General features: G+C 43.3%; 2 protein-coding genes across 2 annotated transcripts in view; both read right to left on the bottom strand.

The window, feature by feature from the left end:
- Positions 1–321: 321 nt before the first annotated feature.
- On the bottom strand, positions 322–12615 carry LOC310837333 (uncharacterized protein; the record flags this gene model as incomplete). The annotated part of the gene is made up of 4 exons (XM_083723747.1): positions 322–4155; positions 5167–5226; positions 5465–5627; positions 12379–12615. The coding sequence occupies 4 exons, from the start codon at positions 12613–12615 to the stop codon at positions 2405–2407; spliced, it is 2211 nt and encodes a 736-aa protein (XP_083579873.1). The 3' UTR covers positions 322–2404.
- Positions 12616–20310: 7695 nt separating this feature from the next.
- Positions 20311–23291, bottom strand: part of GNL1 (G protein nucleolar 1 (putative)) — a 32752-nt gene continuing 29771 nt past the window's right edge. Inside the window, exon 12 of the mRNA XM_083724121.1 lies at positions 20311–20748. Within this exon, the coding sequence (XP_083580247.1) occupies positions 20459–20748 (290 nt within the window). The 3' untranslated portion in view covers positions 20311–20458. The remainder of the gene's footprint in view (positions 20749–23291) is intronic.

Genomic DNA, 23291 nt, shown 5'->3' with positions numbered 1-23291 from the left:
CTTTGATACTGCTGTCAGCTCGTTGGCTTGGAGGTAGCAGTCAAACCGAGCGAGGTAGGAGTCCCATGATTCAGAGGCTGGCGGAAATGGCGGTAGAGGCACAAGTGAAGCCATGATTCCGATGCCGGCGTAAAGGGCGATGGATGGAACACAGTGCTCTAGCCAGAACAGTCAGCTCTGAATTGGTTCTGTTCAGTGATTTCGCTCAGTGATTCAGCTCAGTTCAGAGGATGGCCGCATCTGGCTGTGCTCTGATGTCCATCAATCCCATCCTCGTCGCCACTGTTAGGTTGTGGGCGAACATATCAGACGACACAGCGATTCTTCCAAAGCAGCTCTTTATTTGTAAGCTGGAACAGAACTGAACTGAACTCAGTCGGCATGCTTATATAGAGCTCCAGAACAATCGTAACTGTTGCAACTTTCTAAAACTATCCAATCACTGAACGTCACTTTCGATCCTTCATTTGCATAACTATCTACAGTATCCCCCTGCTGGCCCAGGGTGAGAACTTCAGGACAGGGTGAGAGTATACATTCAAAGCAACATATCAGAAATCTAAAATATTATCTAAAAAGATTTCAAAATAAAACAATGCAAAGGAGGTCAACTACAGAATACAAATTTAACATAGTAGGGCTGGGTGAGTCTGGGCCCCACTGAAGTGAAGGACATGAGGCAGGGAGTTGATAATGCAGGTGAGCTGCACACAGGTGAGCTACATGCAAGCTGCCAGCCAGCCCTGTGGAGCCTCCTTTTATTGAGACAAATATGCAAACCCAAGCAGATACATTTTGGGCTGTGACCTTTGCACATCTTCCGGTGCCGAGGTCGTGGGGAGGTACAAAGTTATTTTGGTACCTGTTTCCACCGCGTCATTTTCCCCTTGCACAGTGTATGACAAAGGAGACAAAAGGTCTCAGAGACAAAGGTTACAGACAGGACACCGCAGAGTACTGAGACCGCAAAATGTTAGACAGAGGGAACGATGTTCAGACAGCTGTGGCTTGTCTGGGGGGCGGGTGCCCCGCACCCCAAGGTCACACGTGCAGGCAGACTGTGGCTGCCTGCTGGTGGGGAGTGTGCTCCCTCCGGACCCCACTGCCCACTCCACGATCATCCCTACACCCCACCCCCTAGGCCAGGTGGGAAAGGCCTTGCAGCGAGTGGTGGACATTACACCTCACAGCCGGGCAATGTTCCTCCGGCCTCATGAGGATCCTCTCTAATGGGACCCAAGTGTGTTTAAGGTTGCAATTAACTTAATCTTAACCATTGCTCTCACAGCACATGTGTGATACACACGCTTCGCCCTAATGCCTCCTGAAGCAGCTTAGGCTATGAGACAAAGGGACGCACTCCTGCTAAATGCACGCTCACTGATTACAGGCGCGTACTTGGGAGAAACAAGAACTAGCCTTGCATGGAAAAAGAAGCATCCCCTCTACTTCTCTTCCCTTCTCCCCTCGCCCCCACCCAAGGGCCAGTCCAATGCTTTCTCCCCTAAACCAAAACCTAACTAGGGACCCAGCTGAGGAGAGCTGCACTGAGGCGCATTCGTGGGAGCCTCCCCCTGAATCTTCCCAGGAGCAGGAGGACTGTATAGATTTGAAACAGTGGTTTGCAGAGGAACATAGTTCAGAAGGGAGAAGCTGGGAAATACTGGATGAGGAACACCTTGCAGAAGAAACATTGAGAGAGAGAGTTAACAGATTCACTGTGTCTGGAAAGCATCCCTCTGCTTTCCCCAAGTTCAAGGAGAGTTGCGAAAGTGGCAGGACAGAAAGCACAGAGTGTATGAGCTGAGGTTACGAGACGCAGAAGTGACGGGGGTGACTAGGGATGAAAGGGGGTGGACCTCTTAATTGGGAGCACCGCCATTCCTAGAAGACAGGTTTTTGTTCTCTCACTAGGATCATTAAAGTTTCTAACTGGTAAGAAGACTCCTTTTCCGTTGTTCTGCTTATCTACAGCCAAGGGGGAAGGAAGCCAATTCCCTGAAGCCTGACAGATGCTGATCCACAAGACAAGGGCAGCCCATCATTTTGGCAGTGAAGGGCAGAGTAAAAACTCAACAGATTCATCACAAACCTTGAACATTTCATATTCATACTTCCCCCATTTATCTAGCAACAACTTGCAACATCTTTTGTACATCAAGTATTTGTGACCTTCATTAATATATATATGTGTGTATACAAATTTAAATACAAAAATCAGAACATCACATGGGTTCCATGTGTTTAAAATTGATTTCTGCCTTTATGAGTTTCTTGATGTGAATTAAATAGTGAAACTTGAGTTGAACGCTGCATACATTGATATGGCTTTTCACCTGTGTGAATTCGTTCATGAATATTAAGGTCTCCACACAGTCTGAAGCTCTTTCCACACTCCATACATTTAAATCGTTTCTGCCATGTGAGTTTGTTGATGTATTCTAAGTTTTCCACTTTCACTGAAGTTATTTCCACATTTAGTGCATTGAAATGGTTTCTCCCCCGTGTGAGTTCGTTGATGTATTCTAAGGGCTCCGTTTTGACTGAAGCCCTTTCCACACTGCATACATTTAAATGGTTTCTCCCCCGTGTGAGTTCGTTGATGTATTCTAAGGGTTCCGTTTTGACTGAAGCCCTTTCCACACTCCATACATTTAAACGGTTTCTCCCCTGTATGAGTACGTTGATGTTTTCTAAGGGCTCCACTATGACTGAAGCTCTTTCTACATTCAATACATTTAAATGGTTTCTCCCCGGTGTGAGTTCGTTGATGTATTCTAAATTCTCCACTACTACTGAAGCTCTTTCCACATTCAATACATTTAAATGGTTTCTCCCCTATGTGAGTTCGTTGATGTATTCTAAGTGTTCCACTTTCACTGAAGTTCTTTCCACATTCCATGCATTTAAATGGCTTCTCTCCCATGTGAGTTTGTTGGTGTTTTCTGAGGGATCCAATCTCATTGAAGCCCTTTCCACATTTAATACATTCAAATGGTTTCTCCCCTGTGTGAGTTCGTTGATGTCTTCTAAGGGCTCCACTACGACTGAAGCTCTTTCCACATTCAATGCATTTAAATGGTTTCTCCCCTGTGTGAGTTCGTTGATGTATTCTAAGGATTCCACTATGAATGAAGCTCTTTCCACATTCAATGCATTTAAATGGTTTCTCCCCTGTGTGAGTTCGTTGATGTATTCTAAGGACTCCACTACGACTGAAGCTCTTTCCACATTCAATGCATTTAAATGGTTTCTCCCCCGTGTGAGTTTGTTGATGTGTTCTGAGGGCTCCACTATGACTGAAGCTCTTTCCACATTCAATGCATTTAAATGGTTTCTCCCCCGCGTGAGTTCGTTGATGTGTTCTAAGGGCTCCATTTTGACTGAAGCTCTTTCCACATTCAATACATTTATATGGTTTCTCCCCAGTGTGAGTTCGTTGATGTCTTCTAAGGGCTCCACTACAACTGAAGCTCTTTCCACATTCAATGCATTTAATTGGTTTTTCCCCAGTGTGAGTACGTTGATGTATTCTAAGGTCTCCACTACGACTGAAGATTTTTCCACATTCAATGCATTTAAATGGTTTCTCCCCAGTGTGAGTTCGTTGATGTGTTCTGAAGGCTCCACTATGACTGAAGATTTTTCCACATTCAATGCATTTAAATGGTTTTTCCCCAGTGTGAGTTCGTTGATGTATTCTAACGTATCCACTACGACTGAAGCTCTTTCCACATTCAGTGCATTGAAATGGTTTCTCCCCCGTGTGAGTTCGTTGATGTGTTCTGAGGGCTCCACTATGCCTGAAGCTCTTTCCACATTCAATGCATTTAAATGGTTTCTCCCCCGTGTGAGTTCGTTGATGTGTTCTGAGGGCTCCACTATGACTGAAGCTCTTTCCGCATTCAGTGCATTGAAATGGTTTCTCCCCTGTGTGACTTCGTTGATGTGTTCTGAGGGCTCCACTATGACTGAAGCTCTTTCCACATTCAATGCATTTAAATGGATTCTCTCCTGTGTGAGTTTGTTGGTGTATCCTCATTCTTCCACAGTGACTAAAGCACATTCCACATTCCCTGCATTTAAACTGTTTCTTTGTTCTTCCCAATGAATTCACAGATGGCTCCGTAGAATCCTGACCATCGTCTTCCTCACCTGTTTGCGAGTGGGGGCGGGGGAGAGAGAATCCTGTTAGACTCCTATGAAAGACAAGAAAGGAACTGAACACACGTCAATTCCCATGTGCACCTTCTCTTATTTTAACACCCTCTCCATTCTCAACTGTCCTCTCCATGTTCCAAAATTTTAGGAATAAAGATGAGATAATGGCAAGAGAAACCCATGATCACTCCATTTACACTTAAGAAAGCACCATCATTTTATAATAGAGATCTACGGTGGAACTGTCTAATGAGAAACATCTGTCTTTTTCTTTTTCAAGTGAGGAAAGGATCACAGGCTCCAATAGCAGTCTCCCCTATGAGTAAGAAGTAAAACTGAACTGTTCTTATGTAACATGTAAGTGTAAAAATATTACAACATATTAGAACCTAAACAGAGCCTGCTGGATTGGGAAAAGGCCCATCCTAGTCCAGCATCCTGTTTTCACAGTGGCCAAGCAAATACCCGGGGGAAACCAGCAAGCAAGATTTCAGCCCAAGAGCCCTCTGCTCTCCTGTGCTTTCCAGAAACTAGTATTAAGAAGCATTATTGCCTAGGACCACAAGCGCAGAGCACAGACACCAGCCTAATCCCTTTTTTTTCAAGATATCCAACTTGCTGGCAGTCACTGTTTCCAGTAGGATAGAAGTCCATAGATTAACTATGCTTCTGTTTATCCATCTTCTGCAGCTCTGAAAGGCACATAAATGTATTATGGCTTAAGCTTTTGTGGGCTGCAGTCTAACAAAGGGGACTCTTGATTAGGAAAGCTGGTGCCACTTGGTCTTCATATGCCCAATCCTATGTGTAGAGCCTCCAGCCACATGAACTGTGTGTCATGATAACAGGTCCTTTGTCCCGAAAGCCCACGAAACTGGGGAGGTGCATGCATTTACTGTATTTTTCTGCTGGTGGAATGTATCACTCTGATCCAGTCTTCAAAAAAATAAAAGTAATATAAACTATTTAAATATATGAAGAATACATAATGACGGGAAGCATTACCATAGCCCCCTTCACCCATTTTTCTGGATTGGTGTGCAACATCATTATCATCACTTAATCCTGCAGTGGAAATAACACCAGAGATTTAAAAGCACAGAGAAAGAAAATCTGCCCCCACTACTTTATGAAAGGGATTCCAAAAACAAAGAGCTGCTTTGAAAAAGGCCTCACCCCTCCCTCCCTCCTTTCTTTCTTCCTGCCTGGCCCTCCCTGCCTTTGGTCTCCTCTCCATCTTTTCCTCTTTCTCCCTCCACCATCCAGCCATCCATGTCCCCATCTCCTCTCCCCTGGAACTCACCAGATTTCTCTGAGGGCCCTGGGAGGGGATGATCAGAGGTTGCAGGGAGGGATGCGGGAGACAGCTTGAGCAGGTCAACTGTCCATATTCCTCTGTCCATCCTGACCAGGTTTGCAGGTTCAACGTCTTGAGAAGCAAATAAGCGAAGGCAAGTTGTAGCTTCCTGGGAAGAAGGAAGAAGTCAAGGGAGTCTCAGAGCCCCTGCAGGGATTTTTTTGACCCTGTAGAATCCCCTATTGGGCACCCGCTTCCCAAGAGCCTCCACCCATTTTCAAACACCTTTGGGAATTCCTTCCATCTGCCTGTCCCTTCTCCCTTCCTAAGGCTGGCATGGTATGGGGAGTAGTGGCCTTGTGGCAGTTGCCCAAAGGGCCACAATAAATGTGATAATGTGTACCCCTTGAGTGTGCTTCTAATACAGAAGTGATGGTAGCCTGTGCTTTATGAAACTGATTATTTTGCAAGTTGCCGCCCCCCAATAGGGGCAGAAATACAGCTAATATGAGAATCACAAAGATACAGCTGAAAGCTGGAACATGAGTTGCTATATGATGCAAATGGCTGTATGTAACACAGGTTCCCAACATGCACACCAACACAACATAACAGAATGCTGTGGGAATCAAAACTAAATCAGCAGAAATTGCATGCGCTTGTTGCGCATGTGTATTATAATAACATGAGGTAACGATGAATATCAGGAACGTGCAACTGCAAAGGGACTTTTTTAAGGAGGCAGGGGACGCAAGAAAAATTTAGATTCTTTTGGCAACAATAAACATTAAAACAAGGAACTGCTGAGCAAAAACAGAAACAGAAGCATGCACAGAAGTTCTTGTGGAAAGGGGGCGGGGCCTTCAAAGGTCTCACAATCGACCCAAAACAACACAGAGGTCTACCTGTCAATTGCGGCCCAGCGCTTGGATGTATTATTGGTTGAAATAGAAATGCTTTGTTTGAAATTATATAAATACCAATGCCTGGACCACATATGTGGTGGAGGTGTGAGGAAATTAAGAAATTTTGGATAGTAGTACACAAAGAACTAAAGAAGATGTTGAAAATATCAATAACAAAGTATGCAAGTACAGCTGATAGAATAATGATTGCTGCTAAGTGGAAGTCAAAAACTATACCCACAGAGGAGGAATGGATTTGTAAACTAAATGAATAGTTAATTCTGGCAAAATTAACTGCGATAATAAGAAATCAGTTGAATCAAAAAATTTAAAAGGAGTGGAAATGTTTTGATGAATATATGGCAAAATATTGCTCAAAAAAGATATGCTAATATGCCTAGATTAAAATGTGAAGTACTGGATTGAAGAATAATTAGTAAAGAAAGACAATAAGAATATGTAGATGATTTGATAATCTGACACATCAGGATCTGTACCAAATAATATTTAATGACCGTGTCCTTCATGGATCACTGCCTTGTCATGGCAAAGGGGCTTGAATAACTCAGAGACGCTATGAGCTATGCCGTGCAGGGCCACCCAAGACAGACAAGTCAAAGTGGAGTGTTTTGACTAAACGTGATCCACCTGGAGCAGGAACCAGCAAGCCATGCCAGTATCCCTGCCGAGAAAACTCCATGGTCATATAAAAGTTATGACACTGGAAGATGAACCCCTCAGGTAGGAAGGCATCCAACATGCTACTGAGGAAGAGCGGAGGTCAAGTACAAGTAGATCCAGAGCTGATGAAGCAGCTGGGCCAAAGCCGAAAGGTCGCTCAGTTGCGGATGTGCCTGGAAGTGAAAGGAAAGTCCAGTGCTGCAAAGAAAAATATTGCATAGGAACCTGGAATGTAAGATCCATGAACCATGGTAAGCTGGATGTGGTCAAAAATGAGAAGGCAAGAATAAATATTGACATCCTGGGCATCAGTGAACTAAAATGGACGGGAATGGGTGAATTCAATTTGGATGATCATCATATCTACTACGGTGGACAAGATTCCCATAGAAGAAATGGAGTGGCCCTCTTAGTCAACAAAAGAGTGGCAAAAGCTGTACTGGGATGCAATCTCAAAAATGATAGAATGATCTCTTTCAATATAATTTTTATTAACAAACCAATCAAATCACATTAATTCCAAATTACACAGCCAAATTTTTAAATTTTTGTTGGGGGTACCCATGCTTCGAGCTCAGAAAGGGATCCAAACATCTCTTGCTGCTGCTTTAATGATTACAGTTCTGTCCAAATGGTATTCACAGTTCTCAGTTCTATTCCATCTTCTCTTTATTATTTTCCTCATCTTCTTATTGTTGTCATATATTCCTTTCTTTGTGACCTCTGATAGTCTCCACAAGCGGGTTGAAAACAAATGTTGTTATATCCTGTGTGGATTTTCCATTCCTCCAAGAGCCATATTCAATACAGACAGACGCCATTTCCACACTTACGTACAAAACATTCTTAAAGCCTGTCCATTAATTCTCGCAGACCTGTCAGTCTCTCCTCAATCTTCTTAGGGGGTTCTGCCAGGTCAAACTCACAGTTCGATGTAATAACAAGCCATGGTCTGTTCCCCTCGATCATAAATCCTGTAGGCAGGCCTGCCCTAACAAATCTCTTTTTATAACTGTGCCACAAAGGCTTTTCATTCCTTTCCAATATTCCACAAGCCATGTCTTTGATTAGTAATTTATTTCCACACAGATCTTAATCATCCTGCTTGTAATCAGTAATTGCAACGATTCTTCTTGGGGGGAGGGTTGTTAGGTACTCACATAAGATAAAAAAGAAAGGTTCCCCCCCCTTTCAGTCCCGTTCTGACATACCGACCCTTTGAGGTATCTTCTTCTTGATATATTGTTGAATCCAGCCCATCGCTCTACTTCACAGAGGTCACTTCAATTAGCAGTCTTAACTCCCGATCTTCACTCGAAATATGTGCATTTGCTTCTCTCTAATTGTTTATTTCGAGCTCCTGCAACCAGTTCGCGTGATCAGAGACAGCGTCCAGGAGAGCCAGCCCCCACGGGGGCTGTGCGCCTAATGATAGAATGATCTTGATACAAATGAAGGCAGACCTTTTAACATCACAGTAATCCAGGTTTATGCACCAACTACCAATACTGAGGTACGCGGGTGGCGCTGTGGGTTAAATCACAGAGCCTAGGACTTGCTGATCAGAAGGTCAGCGGTTCAAATCCCTGTGATGGGGTGAGCTCCCGTTGTTCGGTCCCTGCTCCTGCCAAGCTAGCAGTTCGAAAGCACGTCAAAGTGCAAACAGATAAATAGGTACCGCTTCAGCGAGGAGGTAAATGGTGTTTCCATGAGCTGCTCTGGTTTGCCAGAAGCGGCTTAGTTATGCTGTCCACACGACTGTCTGCAGACAAATGCCAGCTCCCTCGGCCAGTAAAGCAAGATGAGCGCCCCAACCCCAGAGTCAGCCATGACTGGACCTAATGGTCGGGGGTCCCTTTACCTTACCAATGCTCAACAAAATGAACTTGACCAATTCTATGAAGACAAATCCAAGGCAGACCTTTTAACATCACAGTAATCCAGGTTTATGCACCAACTACTGGTGCTGAAGAAACTGAAATTGACCAATCCTATGAAGACTTACAACACCTTCTAGAACTGACACCAAAGAAGGATGTTCTTCTCATCATAGGGGATTGGAATGCTAAAGCAGGGAGTCAAAGAGATAAAAGGAACAATTGGCAAGTTTGGCCTTGGAGTTCAAAACGAAGCAGGGCAAAGGCTAATAGAGTTCTCTCAAGAGAACAAGCTGATCATAACAAACACTCTTTTCCAAAAACACATGAGATGACTCTACACATGCACATCACCAGATGGGCAGCATCAAAATCAGATTAATTATATTCTTTGCAGCCAAAGATGGAGAAGTTCTATACAGCAAAAACAAGACCTGGAGCTGACTGTGGCTCAGAGCATCAGCTTCTTATAGCAAAATTCAAGCTTTAACTGAAGAAAGTAGGGAAAGCCACTGGTCCAGTAAGATACAATCGAAATCAAATCCCTTATGAATACACAGTGGAAGAGAGGAAGAGATTTAAGGATTTAGATTTGGTAGACAGAGTGCCTGAAGAACTATGGATGGAGGCTTGGAACATCATACAGGAGGCAGCAATGAAAATCATCCCAATGAAAAGGAAATGCAAGAAAGCAAAGTGGTTGTCCAATGAGGCCTTACAAACCACAGGTGACAGAAGGCAAGCAAAATGCAAGGGAGATCGTTAAAGATACAGGAAACTGACTGCAGACTTCCAACGAATAGCAAGGAGAGACAAGAAGGCCTTCTTAAACGAGCAGTGCCAAGAATAGAGGGAAACAATAGAATGGGGAAAAACCAGAGATCTATTCAAGAAAATTGGAGATATGAAAGGAACATTTTATGCAAAGATTACCATAATAAAGGACAAAAGTGGTAAGGACCTAACAGAAGCAGAAGACATCAAAAAGAGGTGGCAAGAATACACAGAGGAGTTATACCAGAAAGATATGGATGTCCCAAACACACCCCAGGTAGTGTGACTGATGACCTTGAGCCAGACATCCTGGAGAGTGACGTCAAACGGGCCTTAGAAACCACTGCTAATAACAAGGCCAGTGGAAGTGATGACGTTCCAGCGGAACTATTTAAAAACTTAAAAGATGATACTGTTAAGGTGCTACACTCAATATGCCAGCAAGTTTGGAAAACTCACCAGTGGCCAGAGGATTGGAGAAGATCAGTCTACAACGCAATCCCAAAGAAGGGCAGTGCCAAAGAATGCTCCAACTACCGCACAATTGTGCTCATTTCACACGCTAGCAAGGTTATGCTTAAAATTCTACAAGGCAAGCTTAAGCAGTATTCGTACCGAGAACTCCCAGAAGTACAATCTGGATTTTGGAGGGGCAGAGGAACCAGAGACCAAATTGCAAACATGCACTGGATTAGGGAGAAAGCTAGAGAGTTCCAGAAAGACATCTACTTCTGCTTCATTGACTACGCAAAAGCCTTTGACTGCGTGGACCACAGCAAACTATGGCAAATTCTTAAAGAAATGGGAGTGCCTGACCACCTCATCTGTCTCCTGAGAAATCTCTATGTGGGACAAGAAGCAACAGTTAGAACTGGATATGGAACAACTGATTGGCTCAAAATTGGGAAAGGAGTACGACAAGGCTGTATATTGTCTCCCTGCTTATTTAACTTATATGCAGAGGATGAGATGGTTGGACAGTGCTCTCAAAGCTACTAACATGAGTTTGACCAGACTGGAGGAGGCAGTGGAAAACAGGAGTGCCTGGCATGCTCTGGTCCATGGGGTCACAAATAGTCAGACACAACTAAGTGACTAAACAACAACAACAATGTCCAATCAGCATTCCCTAATGTAGAAGCAATTCTGACAATGTTTCTTTGAATGATGATTGCAAATTGCCATTTGTAAAGATCCGTTTCTCAGCTGAAGAGGATAAAAAATGAATTTGAACAACAATGTCTCAAGATAAATTATGTTACTTCAGCCTCATGTACATAGAAAGTGACAAGCTAAGCAGTTTATCATTTGATGATATCATCAGTGACTTTGCTTTGGCAAAGGCAAGAAAGTATTTTAATTTAGATCATGTTTGTGTACTGTTTGTATACACAGTACACAATGAATCATGATAAAATTATACAGTTGAATGGGTATTGGGTAGATGCATTAATACAATTAGTCTTGTAAAATAATTTTAATATACAGGTGTGTACAGTATTGGTATTATTTATAAATGTGACATATTACTAGAAATACTGTCTTTTACACTCACTAAGTGTAACAGGGTACAAAGGTCTGCTGTCCCAATGAAGAATGTGGACTATTATGGTAATATTGATCCTGATATAAAAAAAATGCATTGTATTAACTACAATTGCATTGTACAGGTTATAACACTTAATTTCATATTAATAATGCTATTTATAATTATTAGTAATTTGCATCATATATTTACACCTATTATTATAGCAAGTTTCTAGGACTAGATTAGGAGTCTTTGTAAATTGTGTTTCTAAAGGAACTTTTGTTATTGCCAAATGCCAATGTGTTTGCATTATTAATTTCTTATGAAGAACAAAATCATTTTAAGTTACAGCTTAATAATTATTTCACTATTAATATTCTTAGTAATTGTATTTTAGTTCAACAATTACTTTGAGGAAATACATACTCTGTTATGTGCAAATGGTTTAGATACCTATTAGGTCCATAAATTACCATATAGCATATATTCAACACAAAAAACAGCAACAATTTGTTGTTGACAAAAGACAGCTACCTCCAGTAGCTTAGGGCCCCATCAAACCTCAATCCGGCCCTGCCGCCAGGACTTTATGCAAGGAGTTCAAGAACAAAGAGCTCTTTGGAGGAGGCCTCAGCCCTTCCTTCTTCCTGCCAGGACCCCCCTGCCTTTGTTTTCCTCCCCATCTTTCCCTCTTTCTCCCTCTGCCATCCAGCAGTCCATGTCCCCATCTCCTCTACAAAACGGAAGACTTGGATGTTTTTGGTGTTTCTTATTTTGTTGGAAGCCGCCCAGAGTGGCTGGGGAAAGCCAGAAAATGGGGGGGGGGTATAAATATAATTTATTTATTTATTTATATAATTATTACTACTATGGCGAGGCTGGTCTGCAATACCCAACCCTCTCCCCTTTCCCGATTCCCTGCAACTCCCTTTGCACCAGATTCGGGCAGGAGGAAGATTCTCTCTTTCCACAGAGGAAACCCCTCCCGCCCTTCAAGGCCCCGTTAAAAAGACCAGCTCCCCGTCCTCCCTTCTCTTCTTCTCCCCGCCCGGACTTGTGCATGCCGCCTCTCCCCGTCCCGGGGCTTCTCATCCTGGACCCCCCACCCCTTGCCAAGCCCCTTCCCTCCTTCCCCGCAGCTGGCTTTGCACTGACCCAAAATCCTGGCGATGGTGGCAGCGACCCTGGGCAGCGGGGGCGGGAATGGGAGCCCCCGCCTGGGAGGCAGGATATCTGCGGGGGCGGGATAATTGCAGTCGCCAGCCAATGAGGAGAGGAGGGAGGGAACCTGGGCTTCGAGTATAGGGAACAGATGCTCGTTCCCTTAAAGATTAAAGGCAGAGAGTGCAAGCTGCCATAGAGAGAGAGAAAGAGAATGTGGGGCTGCTCCATACTGACCTGGGAAAGGGGGCTAGAGAGTGGAAGCAGCTGGGGGATGGGGCTCGGCTTAAGCAGAACAGCTGACCCGCCCCCTCTGCCGTCGTGCACTGTCCTTGTCCTGCAAGGAATCCGCTGAGTGCAAAGCGCCTCGGGGTGCAGCAAGCTTTGCGGGGTGGGGGTTGTGCAGTGCAATGCAATATCCATAATTGGGGTTGGGGGTGGAGAGAGAGCAGGCAGGGAAGCGGTGGGTCAAGTGTGGGGGTATTGCAGCTGATTCATCCTAGTTGCAAAAAAGGGACAGGGGCCTCTCCCTGAAGGTTCTCTCTCTCTCTCTCTCTCTCTCTCTCTCTCTCTCTCTCTCACACACACACACACACACACACACACACACAGAAAAACATTCGTCTGCATGCACACACAGATCACATGAAGACCTCTGTAGTTTGATCAAGCCCATCTAGTCCCTGTTAGAATCATAGAGATGGAAGGACACCCTGAGAGTCATCTAGTCCAACCCCCTGCAATGCAGGAATCCCAGCACTGTCTCCTCATGGTGGCCAAGCCTACGAGGAGCCCAAGAACATCTCTCCTGTCCGGCGGCTTCCAGGAAAAAGGACTTAGAAATATGGTCAAAATTGAAGTTATCACTGCTGGGCCAAATTGCTGCGATAAAGATGAATGTATTGCCTAGGATGCTGTTTTTGTTTCAAACACTGCAAATTTTGGACAAGATGGACTGTTTCAAGAAATGGCAGAGAGATATCTCAAGATTTGTCTGGCAGGGCAAGAAACCTCGAATAAAATTTAAGATTCTAACTGACGCTAAAGAAAGAGGTGGATTTGCCCTGCCAGACCTTAAACTTTTTGTTGGCTGAAAGATTGGCTGCTTCTTGAAATCATGGACATTTTGGATTTAGAAGGTTTTAATAATGTTTTTGGATGGCATGCATACCTGTGGTATGATAAGGTCAAAGCACACAAAGCCTTTAAAAACCATATTGTCAGGAAAGCATTGTTTAATGTTTGGATGAGATATAAGGACTTGCTTGAAAGTAAAACACCAAGGTGGCTGTCACCAATGGAGGTTAAGGCTCTGAAAAAACTTAATATGGAGACAAACTGGCCAAAATATTGGGAAATTTTGGAACAAGATGGAGATAGATTAAAGCTGCAGAGCTTTGACAGTTTAAAAACTAAAGTACGAGACTGGCTTCACTACTATCAAATAAGGGAGGTTTATAATTTGGATAAGAAAATTGGTTTTCAGGTGGAAAAATCAAAATTGGAAACAGAATTGTTAGATCCTAAAACTAAGAATTTATCAAGAATGTATAACTTGCTGTTGAAATGGAATACACAAGATGAAACGGTTAAATCTGCTATGATTAAATGGGCACAAGATTTTGGACATAACATTATGATGGCTGACTGGGAAAAGTTATGGACCACAGGTATTAAGTTTATGGCTTGTAATGCCTTAAGAGAGAATATAATGAAAATGATTTACAGGTGGTACCTAACCCCAGTCAAGCTGGCAAAAATTTACCATTTGCCCGATAACAAATGTTGGAAATGTAAAGAGATTGAGGGCACATTCTTTCACCTTTGGTGGACATGCCCTAGGATTAAGGCCTTCTGGGAGACGATTTATAATGAAATGAAAAAGATATTTAAATATACCTTCCAGAAGAAACCAGAGGCCTTTCTCCTGGGCATGGACGGCCAATTGGTGCGAAGGGAGGATAGAACTTTTTTAATGTACGCTACAACAGCAGCAAGAATACTCATCGCAAAGTATTGGAAGACACAAGAATTACCCACCCGAGAAGAATGGCAGACGAAAGTGATGGACTATATGGAATTGGCTGAGATGACTGGCAGAATCCGGGACCAAGGACTGGCAGAATCCGGGACCAAGAGTCGGTGGAAGAAGATTGGAAAAAATTTAAAGTATATCTTCAAAAATATTGTAAAATTAAGGATTGTTAGAAAGATGTTGGAAAAAGAAAATTAGGCGGTTTTGGTAGAAATGATATAAAGGATTAAGTAAAAATGAGTTGATGAAATTGATGAAAGAGAGGACGTTAAACTATAATATATTAAATTAAATTCCTTAAATGAAAATAAGGTTGGAAGGATTTGCTGAAATAACGATCTGAACTAGAATACAAAATTGGGAGGTGTGAGGAGGTCAAGGAAATAAGTAAAGGAAGAAAGTTATGTAAAGGTTTAATCTGTTCTTTTTTTTTTAAGTGAATGTATTTTTATTTTTTTTCTGTTGCTGTTGTACTCTTTTCTTGTATTTTGTATTGTTCTTTTTGTGTGTGTGTAACTTTTAAACTCCGAATAAATATTATTTTTTTTTTTAAAAAGAGAGAAAGAGAAGGTGGGGCTGCTCCATACTGACCTGGGAAAGGGGGCGTGGCTTAAGCGGAACAGCTGACCCGCCCCCTCTGCCGTCCTGCACTGCTGCAAGGAATCCGCTGAGTGCAAAGCGCCTCGGGGTGCAGCAAGCTGGGGGGGGGGTGCGGGTGCAATGCAGTAAGCATAATTGGGGTTGGGGCTGGAGAGAGATCAGGCAGGGAAGCAGTGGCTCAAGTGTGGGGGTATTGCAGCTGATTCATCCTAGTTGCAAAAAAGAGACAGGGGCCTCTTCCTGAAGGTTCTCTCTCTCTCTCTCTCTCTCTCTCTCTCACACACACACACACACACACACACACACACACACACACACACAGCCCTGTAGTTTGATCAAGCCCATCTAGTCCCGCACCCTGTTAGAATCATAGAACCGTAGAGATGGAAGGGGACCCTGAGAGTCATCGAGCCCAACCCCCTGCAATGCAGGAATCTCAGCTCTGTCTCCTCATGGTGGCCAAGCATGCGAGGAGGATGGGAGCATAAGAGCATCTCTCCCCTTCCGCGGCTTCCGGGAACTGCTATTCAATTAAGCATAAGAATAATAATATTATAACAACATTCCTATTTATACCTGCTCATCTGGCTGGGTTTCCCCAGCCACTAGGGCAGCTCCCAACAGAATATTTTTTAAAAACTAATGAAACATCAAACATTAAAAGCTTCTCCATACAGGGGTGCCTTCAGTTGTCTTATAAAAGTCAGATAGATATTTATTTCCTTGAAATCTGACGGGAGAGCATTCCAGAGCAGGTGCCGCTACCAAGAAGGCCCTCTGCCTGGTTCCCTGTCTTTGAGTTGATATCCGTCCTAAATTTGTCGGCTTCTCTCAAAGAAGCAGATTCAGGAAGTTTTTAGTGTTTGATGTCTTACTATGTTTTTATATTTTGCTGGAAGCTGCCCCAATTGGCTGGGGAATAATGAGGATGATGATGATACCACTTGTTCAATCTGAAAATTTCTTTTACCAGTGCATTTGGGAGCATCAGAATAACTTGAGGTGATATATTCATACAAAAGCTTTGCTCCCGATTCATCGTTTGCAATCCCACTGGCTGAATTTGATCTGAGTCCTGGGATAGTTCAGCTGGTAGAGCATGAGTTTCTTGAGGTTGTGGGTTCGATCCCCACCTTGTCAAAAAGATTCCTGCATTGCAGGGGGTTCGGCTAGATGACCCTCTTGGTCCCTTCCAACTCTATGATTCTGTGGTCTATGAACCTCACTTATTCACAATGAGAGAACCACCACAATTTTTATTTTTATTTTTTTTTAATAATATTTATTAAAGTTTCAAAAATGTTACAAAAATGAAAAAAAGAAAATAAGAAAAATACAAAATACAGAAAAAATAAAAACAATTAAAAACATTTCAAAATTTCTATGTCTTGTCTTTCATTTACTTGTTTCCCTGACCTCCTCACACCTCCCTTTTTTGTATTCTAATTCAATTAGCAGGTTTTGCAAATCCTTTCCATTTTTGCTTTTATCTTAATAATTTATCTTAATATATTGTAACTTTACATTCTCACCTATTCATAATCCAATTTTACCTAATTCTATAACATTACTGCTAAAACCACATAACTTCATTCCCACATCCTTCTAACATTCCTTAATTTTACAGTGTTTCTGTAAATAGTCTTTAAATTTCTTCCAATCTTCTTCTACCGACTCTTCTCCCTGGTCTCGGATTCTGCCAGTCATTTCCGCCAGTTCCATGTACTCTATCACCTTCATCTGCCATTCTTCCCGGGTGGGTAGATCTTGTGTCTTCCAATACTTCGCGATGAGTATTCTTGCTGCTCTTGTTGCATACATAAAGAAAGTTCTGTCCTTTTTTGGCACCAATTGGCTGACCATGCCCAGGAGAAAGGCCTCTGGTTTCTTCAGGAAGGTATATTTAAATACCTTTTTCATTTCATTATAGATCATCTCCCAGAAAGCCTTAATCCTTGGTCACGTCCACCAAAGATGAAAAAATGTACCTTCAGTCTCTTTACATTTCCAACATTTATTGTCAGGCAAATGATATATTTTTGCAAGCTTGTATATCATTTTCATAATATTCTCTCTTAAGGCATTAAACTTCATACCAGTGGTCCATAACTGTTCCCAGTCAGCCAGCATAATGTTGTGACCCACATCTTGTGCACATTTAATCATAGCAGATTTCACCGTTTCATCCTGAGTGTTCCATTTCAACAGCAAGTTATACATTCTTGACAGAATCTTAGTTTTGGGATCTAACAGTTCTGTTTCCAATTTTGATTTTTCTACCTGGAAGCCAATTTTCTTGTCCAAGTTGTATGCCTCCATTATTTGGTAATAATGAAGCCAATCTTGCACTTTGTTTCTTAATTTTTCAAAGCTCTGCAATTTTAGTTTATCTCCCTCTTGTTCTAAGATTTTCCAATATTTTGGCCATTTGGCCTCCATACTGGGCTTTCTCTGAGCCTTCGCTTCCATTGGTGACAGCCACCTTGGGGTTTTATTTTCAAGTAAATCCTTATATCTTGTCCAAACATTAAACAAAGCTTTCCTAACAACGTGATTTTTAAACGCTTTATGTGCTTTAACCTTATCATACCACAAATATGCATGCCACCCGAATACATTATTAAAACCTTCTAGATCCAAAATGTCTGTGTTTTCAAGAAGCAGCCATTCTTTCAGCCAGCAAAATGCAGCTGATTCATAGTAAAGTTTAAGGTCTGGCAGGGCAAATCCACCTCTTTCTTTTGCGTCACTTAGTATTTTAAATTTTATTCTGGGCTTCTTGCCCTGCCAGACAAATCTAGAAATGTCTCTCCGCCACTTCTTGAAACAGTCCAATTTGTCCAAAATTTGCAATGATTGAAACAAAAACAACATTCTTGGCAATACATTCATTTTTATAGCTGCGATACGACCTAGCAAAGAAAGCTTCAAGTTTGACCATATTTCTAAATCCTATTTCACTTCTGTCCAGCATTTTTCATAATTATCTTTAAATAAATTCACATTCTTAGCAGTCATATTAACCCCCAGGTATTTTACTTTCTTAACCAATGTTAAACCTGTCTCCTTCTGAAACCTCTCTCTCTCAATCAGTGTTAGATTTTTCTCTAGAACCTTAGTTTTTAACTTATTCAACTTAAATCCTGCAACCTGATCAAATTCTTGAATCAGTTCCAATACTCTTTTAGTACTAGATTCTGGCTCCTGTAATGTCAATACTAGATCATCTGCAAAAGCTTTCAATTTGTACTGTTTGGCTCCGACTTGTATACCTTTTTTAAAGCAAAATTTTGTTAGAAGTTCTGCAACCCACCTTTGCCTAATAGGAGTTTGCCTTTGTAAAACTGGAGAGTGAAAGGAGAAGGAATCTCAGGGTGGGCTTTTCTGGTCAGTGGGCAGAAGGAGCTTGGGTCTATCCTAGCTAGAGATCTGCCATCCCCTTGTCTTGGTCCAGATTTGGGTCTCTACCTCCCAGGAGTTTAGACGCACACGGTGGAGACATGTTGACTGCAGCAGGCGATGGATCCCTCACATGTGTAAACAACCATTGGGGGTCACTCTGAAACACCACAGAGGCTGGGCATTGCTTTGACGAATATCCTGCAACCAAAAACCACCTGGACACTCTGGTCTCTCCCACCGCCAATAAAAACAAAATACCGGTTTACCTGACACTGACACAAAGGCTCACATGCTATAGAAATGAGTGTATAATGTGTTTTAAAATGCCCTTAAGCAGTTAGTGGCATTTTAATTTTTTTATCTCCCCCCCCTTTTTTTTTTGATGTGTTGGGGGGTGGATATCTGGTTCAGGATTAATTTGAGTATAACTGTTTTGTTTTTGTTTTTTGTTGTTTATTGGTTGTATAGTTTGTGGTTTGTTTTTAAGGGGTGGGATCAGGGCCGCATGGGAGTGGGCCCCAGCCAACAGAATGGCTGGTGCAAGTTCTATTGTGGGGGATGCACTGGGACATCTGATCTCAGTGATCATGGGCAGGAGGAGGAGTTACGCTAAGACCAGACCATGTCATTACCGAGGAGGCAGGATTAATCATTGTTTGAAGACTATCCCTGCCTCTGGGTCTGGTCTTGACTGGATGGGTACTGGAATCAACAAGGGAAACCCACATGACCTGAAGGTGTTGCTGGGCAGTTTAAAGCAATATCAGAATGCTATTAAAATCAGTTAAAATGATTTACATTATTTATACAGAAAGAATGCAAGCAGGATGAAAAAAGTATCCTGGCAACACACCTCCCCCCTGCCCAAAATCCAACATGAGGCAGAGTCCTGCGGGCATATATAGCAGGGCTCACCAAAAAGCAACCATGGGCCTTAATTTATTTAAGAAACATTTTAGTTTCCTGCTGCCATATCCTTCCTTTCTTCCATCCATCGTGAAACTCAAGGTGGTATACGTGTGGCCTCCTACCAAGACCCAGGACTGCTTAGCCTAGGCAACAATATATCCTACAAGCTGACATCATTCAATCTTGGGTCCCTAGATGTTGTTGGACTACAACTCCCATCATCCCCGGCGCTCTTAGCCAACAAGAACCCAACTCTGATGATCTCGGTCTTAGGCCGGAGCCTGCAAGTAAGTGTGGGAACCTCTGGCCCTCCAGATGTTGCTGAATTACAACCCCCATCAGGCTCAGCAATCGTCATCTATGGCTGTGGATGATGGGAGGTGGATGCTGCCATTGAGAAGAAGTTGAAGGCAAGGTACTCTCTCTGTCTCCAGTGCACCAGAGCAGCCTGTCCAGTAAAGACATGGATGAAAATGCTGAGGCACTGAGTGCTTCTGGTCCAAAACATTTCCCTTTTCCAGCACACTCCATTGCTATCCATCCCTCTCCAGTTTTCCATTCCTGCTGTCCACCAGCGCCCCACCCCCACAGCCAGTTTTCTCTATCCACGGACCATGTGCAGTTCTCATTGCGTGCCTTTGGCTATCTTTCCCCCCCACCTAAAAATTTATTGGACCTACGTAACCAATGGAGCTGCCTCAAGGTTACTGGTACCTCCCTCTCTTCCTTGGAAGAAGGGTTCCATTCTGGCCACATAAAGGCTGGCAGCTAGGAAATTGAATTGGCTATTTGTATACGGGATTTCCTCAGACAGGGTGGGGTCACAAAGAGAGGGTGGCTCTCGCCTTCATGTCCTGATTGGGAGTTCTGCAGAAATGCCTGGATGGCCGCTGTCAGAGCCAGAGAACTGATGGATGTCAGGCCGACCCTGCATTCTTATCCCTTGCCCCATGCTCTCCCCACAGTGATGGAAGGTGGGCCAGGAAATAAACATCACCTTTATTGATATACAGCGGCTCTGGAGCTTGAGAATGAACATGGGGTGTGTGGGGGGGGGGGAACGGGAGCAGAATGGGGGAGAGGAGAGAGCCATCCATCCCCTCTCAGTCTGTCCATCAGCGGAAGCTGCTAACATTCATCCTCCCCAAGCAACGCAAATAAGTTCCGGCCAGCGAACTTTCCCTTCCTAGAAGGGCCAGGCTGGCTAGGCCCGCTCTTGGGTGCCGAGTGCGGTTCTTCTTCCTCCTCGCCTTCTTCGTCTGCATCCCGGTCTTTCTCGTCATCCTCTTCTTCTCCCGAGCTGGAGATTTCGTCTTCCTCCTCCTCTTCCTCGTCCCCAGAGCTGCGCTTGCCGTCATGGCGGTGGGCCTCTTGCAAAGCAGCAATCTCAGCTGTTTCAGGGTGGTGTTCCCACATGGCTGAAGGGGAGAGAGAGAGAGAGGAGACTGTCAGAATCACAGGAATTGCCAAGGGTCAAAGGTCACCCAGTGAAAGCCACTAAGGTGGCAAATTTCATATTCAAGTAAAACGGTGTGAGGAACGGTCTCCTGAAAGTCTCAGTTTCAGATTCCACGACTGTATATAGACACTTTGTCCCAACACACATTACTTTACACTTGTTTACACTGAACTGCATTTGCCGTTTTACCACCCATGTGCTCAGTTTGGAGAGGTCCGTTTGGAGCGCTTCATAAATCTCTGCTTGTTTATTATCATTATTTTTAATAACTATTTTTTTATTTATTAATGCAACAAAAAAGGAAAACACAAATACAAAATTACACACAGGGATAACAATAAACACAATTTTTTAGAACAAACTAAAAAATAAGTTGCTCTTAACTATAGACCCAACCTCCCATCTATTCCTTATTTCAATGTTATATTACTTATTGCCAATACACACTTTTATCATAACTTATTCTTAATATACCTTAACTCTCATGTCTAACTTGCAACTATTCCTCAAATTCCTCAAATGCTGCAACAGAATTTAAACTACTGTAATTATATTTCAAATATTCTTTGAAAACCTCCCATTTTGAAACAAATTCCTCTTTTGGTTTATTCTTTATTTTTTCTGATAGACGATCTAATTCTGCATATTCTGTCCACTTTTGTATCCATTCATGTACAGAGGGAATTTCAATGCTCTTCCATTTTGCTGCGATAAGAACTGTTGCTGCTGCCGTAGCGTATAAAAAGATACCCTTCATTTTTTGCGGAATATCTGGATCTGTAATTCCCAGGAGATAAGCCTCTGGTTTATCTCTAACTCCAGATCATTTACAAACAAGTTCAAAAGGGCTGTCACATGGAAGATGGAGCAAGCTTGTTTTCTCCTGCTCTGGAGAGTAGGACAGTAAGACATCTGAAGGCAATCCTGTTTAGGGAAGTTTTTAATGTTTGATGTTTTATAGTGTTTTTAATATTCTGTTAGGAGCTGCCCAGAGTTGTTGGGGAAACCCAGCCAGATGGGTGGGGTATAAATTGATGACAATGTTGATGATGATTCCTTCCCGTAGCACCTTAAAAAAGGTAAACACCTTAGAGACCAATTACCGGTAAGTTTGTTGTTGGTATGAGCTTTCGTGTGCATGCACACTTCTTCAGATACACGAAAGAGCATACCAACAACAAACTTCGTTGGTCTCAAAGGTGCTACTGGAAGGAATTTTTTTATTTTCTTTTGACTGCAGCAGACCAGCAAGGCTACCTACCTGTAACTAGATGATGATGATGATGATGACCTGAACCAATGGATTCAAGTTACAAGAAAGGAGATTCCAATGAAACATAAGGAAGAACTTTCTGACACTAAGAACTGTTTGACAGTGGAACGGACTCCCTCGGGAGGTTGTGCACCCTCCATCACTGGAGGTTTTAAAGCAGACGTTGGATGGCCATCTGTCATGGATGCTTTTAAATTGAGATTCCTTATTGCAGACTAGATGACCCTCAGGGTCACTTCCAACTCCACGATGCTATGAAAAGTACAGGCCCCATTGCTGAACCTTGGTGGCTTCACTTTCTCTACCTCTTCATTCAAAGAACTGCCCATTTATTCCTACTCTCTGCTTCTTGATAAAGGTAAAGGGACCCCTGACCATTAGGTCCAGTCGTGACCGACTCTGGGGTTGCGGCGCTCATCTCGCTTTATTGGCCGAGGGAGCCGGCGTACAGCTTCCGGGTCATGTGACCAGCATGGCTAAGCCGCTTCTGGCGAACTAGAGCAGTGCATGGCAACACCATTTACCTTACCTATTTATCTACCTGCACTTTGATGTGCTTTTGAACTACTAGATTGGCAGGAGCAGGGACCGAGCAACGGGAGCTCACCCCGTCGTGGGGATTCGAACCACTGACCTTCTGATTGGCAAGTCCTAATACTTAACCTTGGGGACGCAGGTGGCGCTGTGGGTTAAAGCCTCAGCACCTAGGACTTGCCGATCGAAAGGTCGGCGGTTCGAATCCCTGCGGCGGGGTGCGCTCCCGCTGCTCGGTCCCAGCGCCTGCCAACCTAGCAGTTCGAAAGCACCCCCGGGTGCAAGTAGATAAATAGGGACCGCTTACCAGCGGGAAGGTAAACGGCGTTTCAGTGTGCGGCTCTGGCTCGCCAGATGCAGCTTTGTCACACTGGCCACGTGACCCGGAAGTGTCTCCGGACAGCGCTGGCCCCTGGCCTCTTAAGTGAGATGGGCGCACAACCCCAGAGTCTGTCAAGACTGGCCCGTACGGGCAGGGGTACCTTTACCTTTACCTAATACTTAACCTTAATTCCTGATCCACCACAAAACCTCTTCTTCTTATCCCATGACTGTTAAGCTTACTCGGGAGTCTTTGCTGAGGCACCTTTGTCAAAAGCTTTTTTGGAAGTCTGAGTACACTATGTCAACCAGATCCCCTCTCTCTACATGCTCGTTGACACTGAATTCTAATAGGTTTGTGAGACAGGACTTTC

The sequence above is a fragment of the Podarcis gaigeae genome (genome assembly GCF_964106915.1).
Source record: "Podarcis gaigeae genome assembly, chromosome: 2".
NCBI lineage: Eukaryota > Metazoa > Chordata > Lepidosauria > Squamata > Lacertidae > Podarcis > Podarcis gaigeae.
The sequence above is the reverse complement of the archived record's forward strand: the minus strand, read 5'-3'. Positions and strand labels throughout refer to the sequence as shown.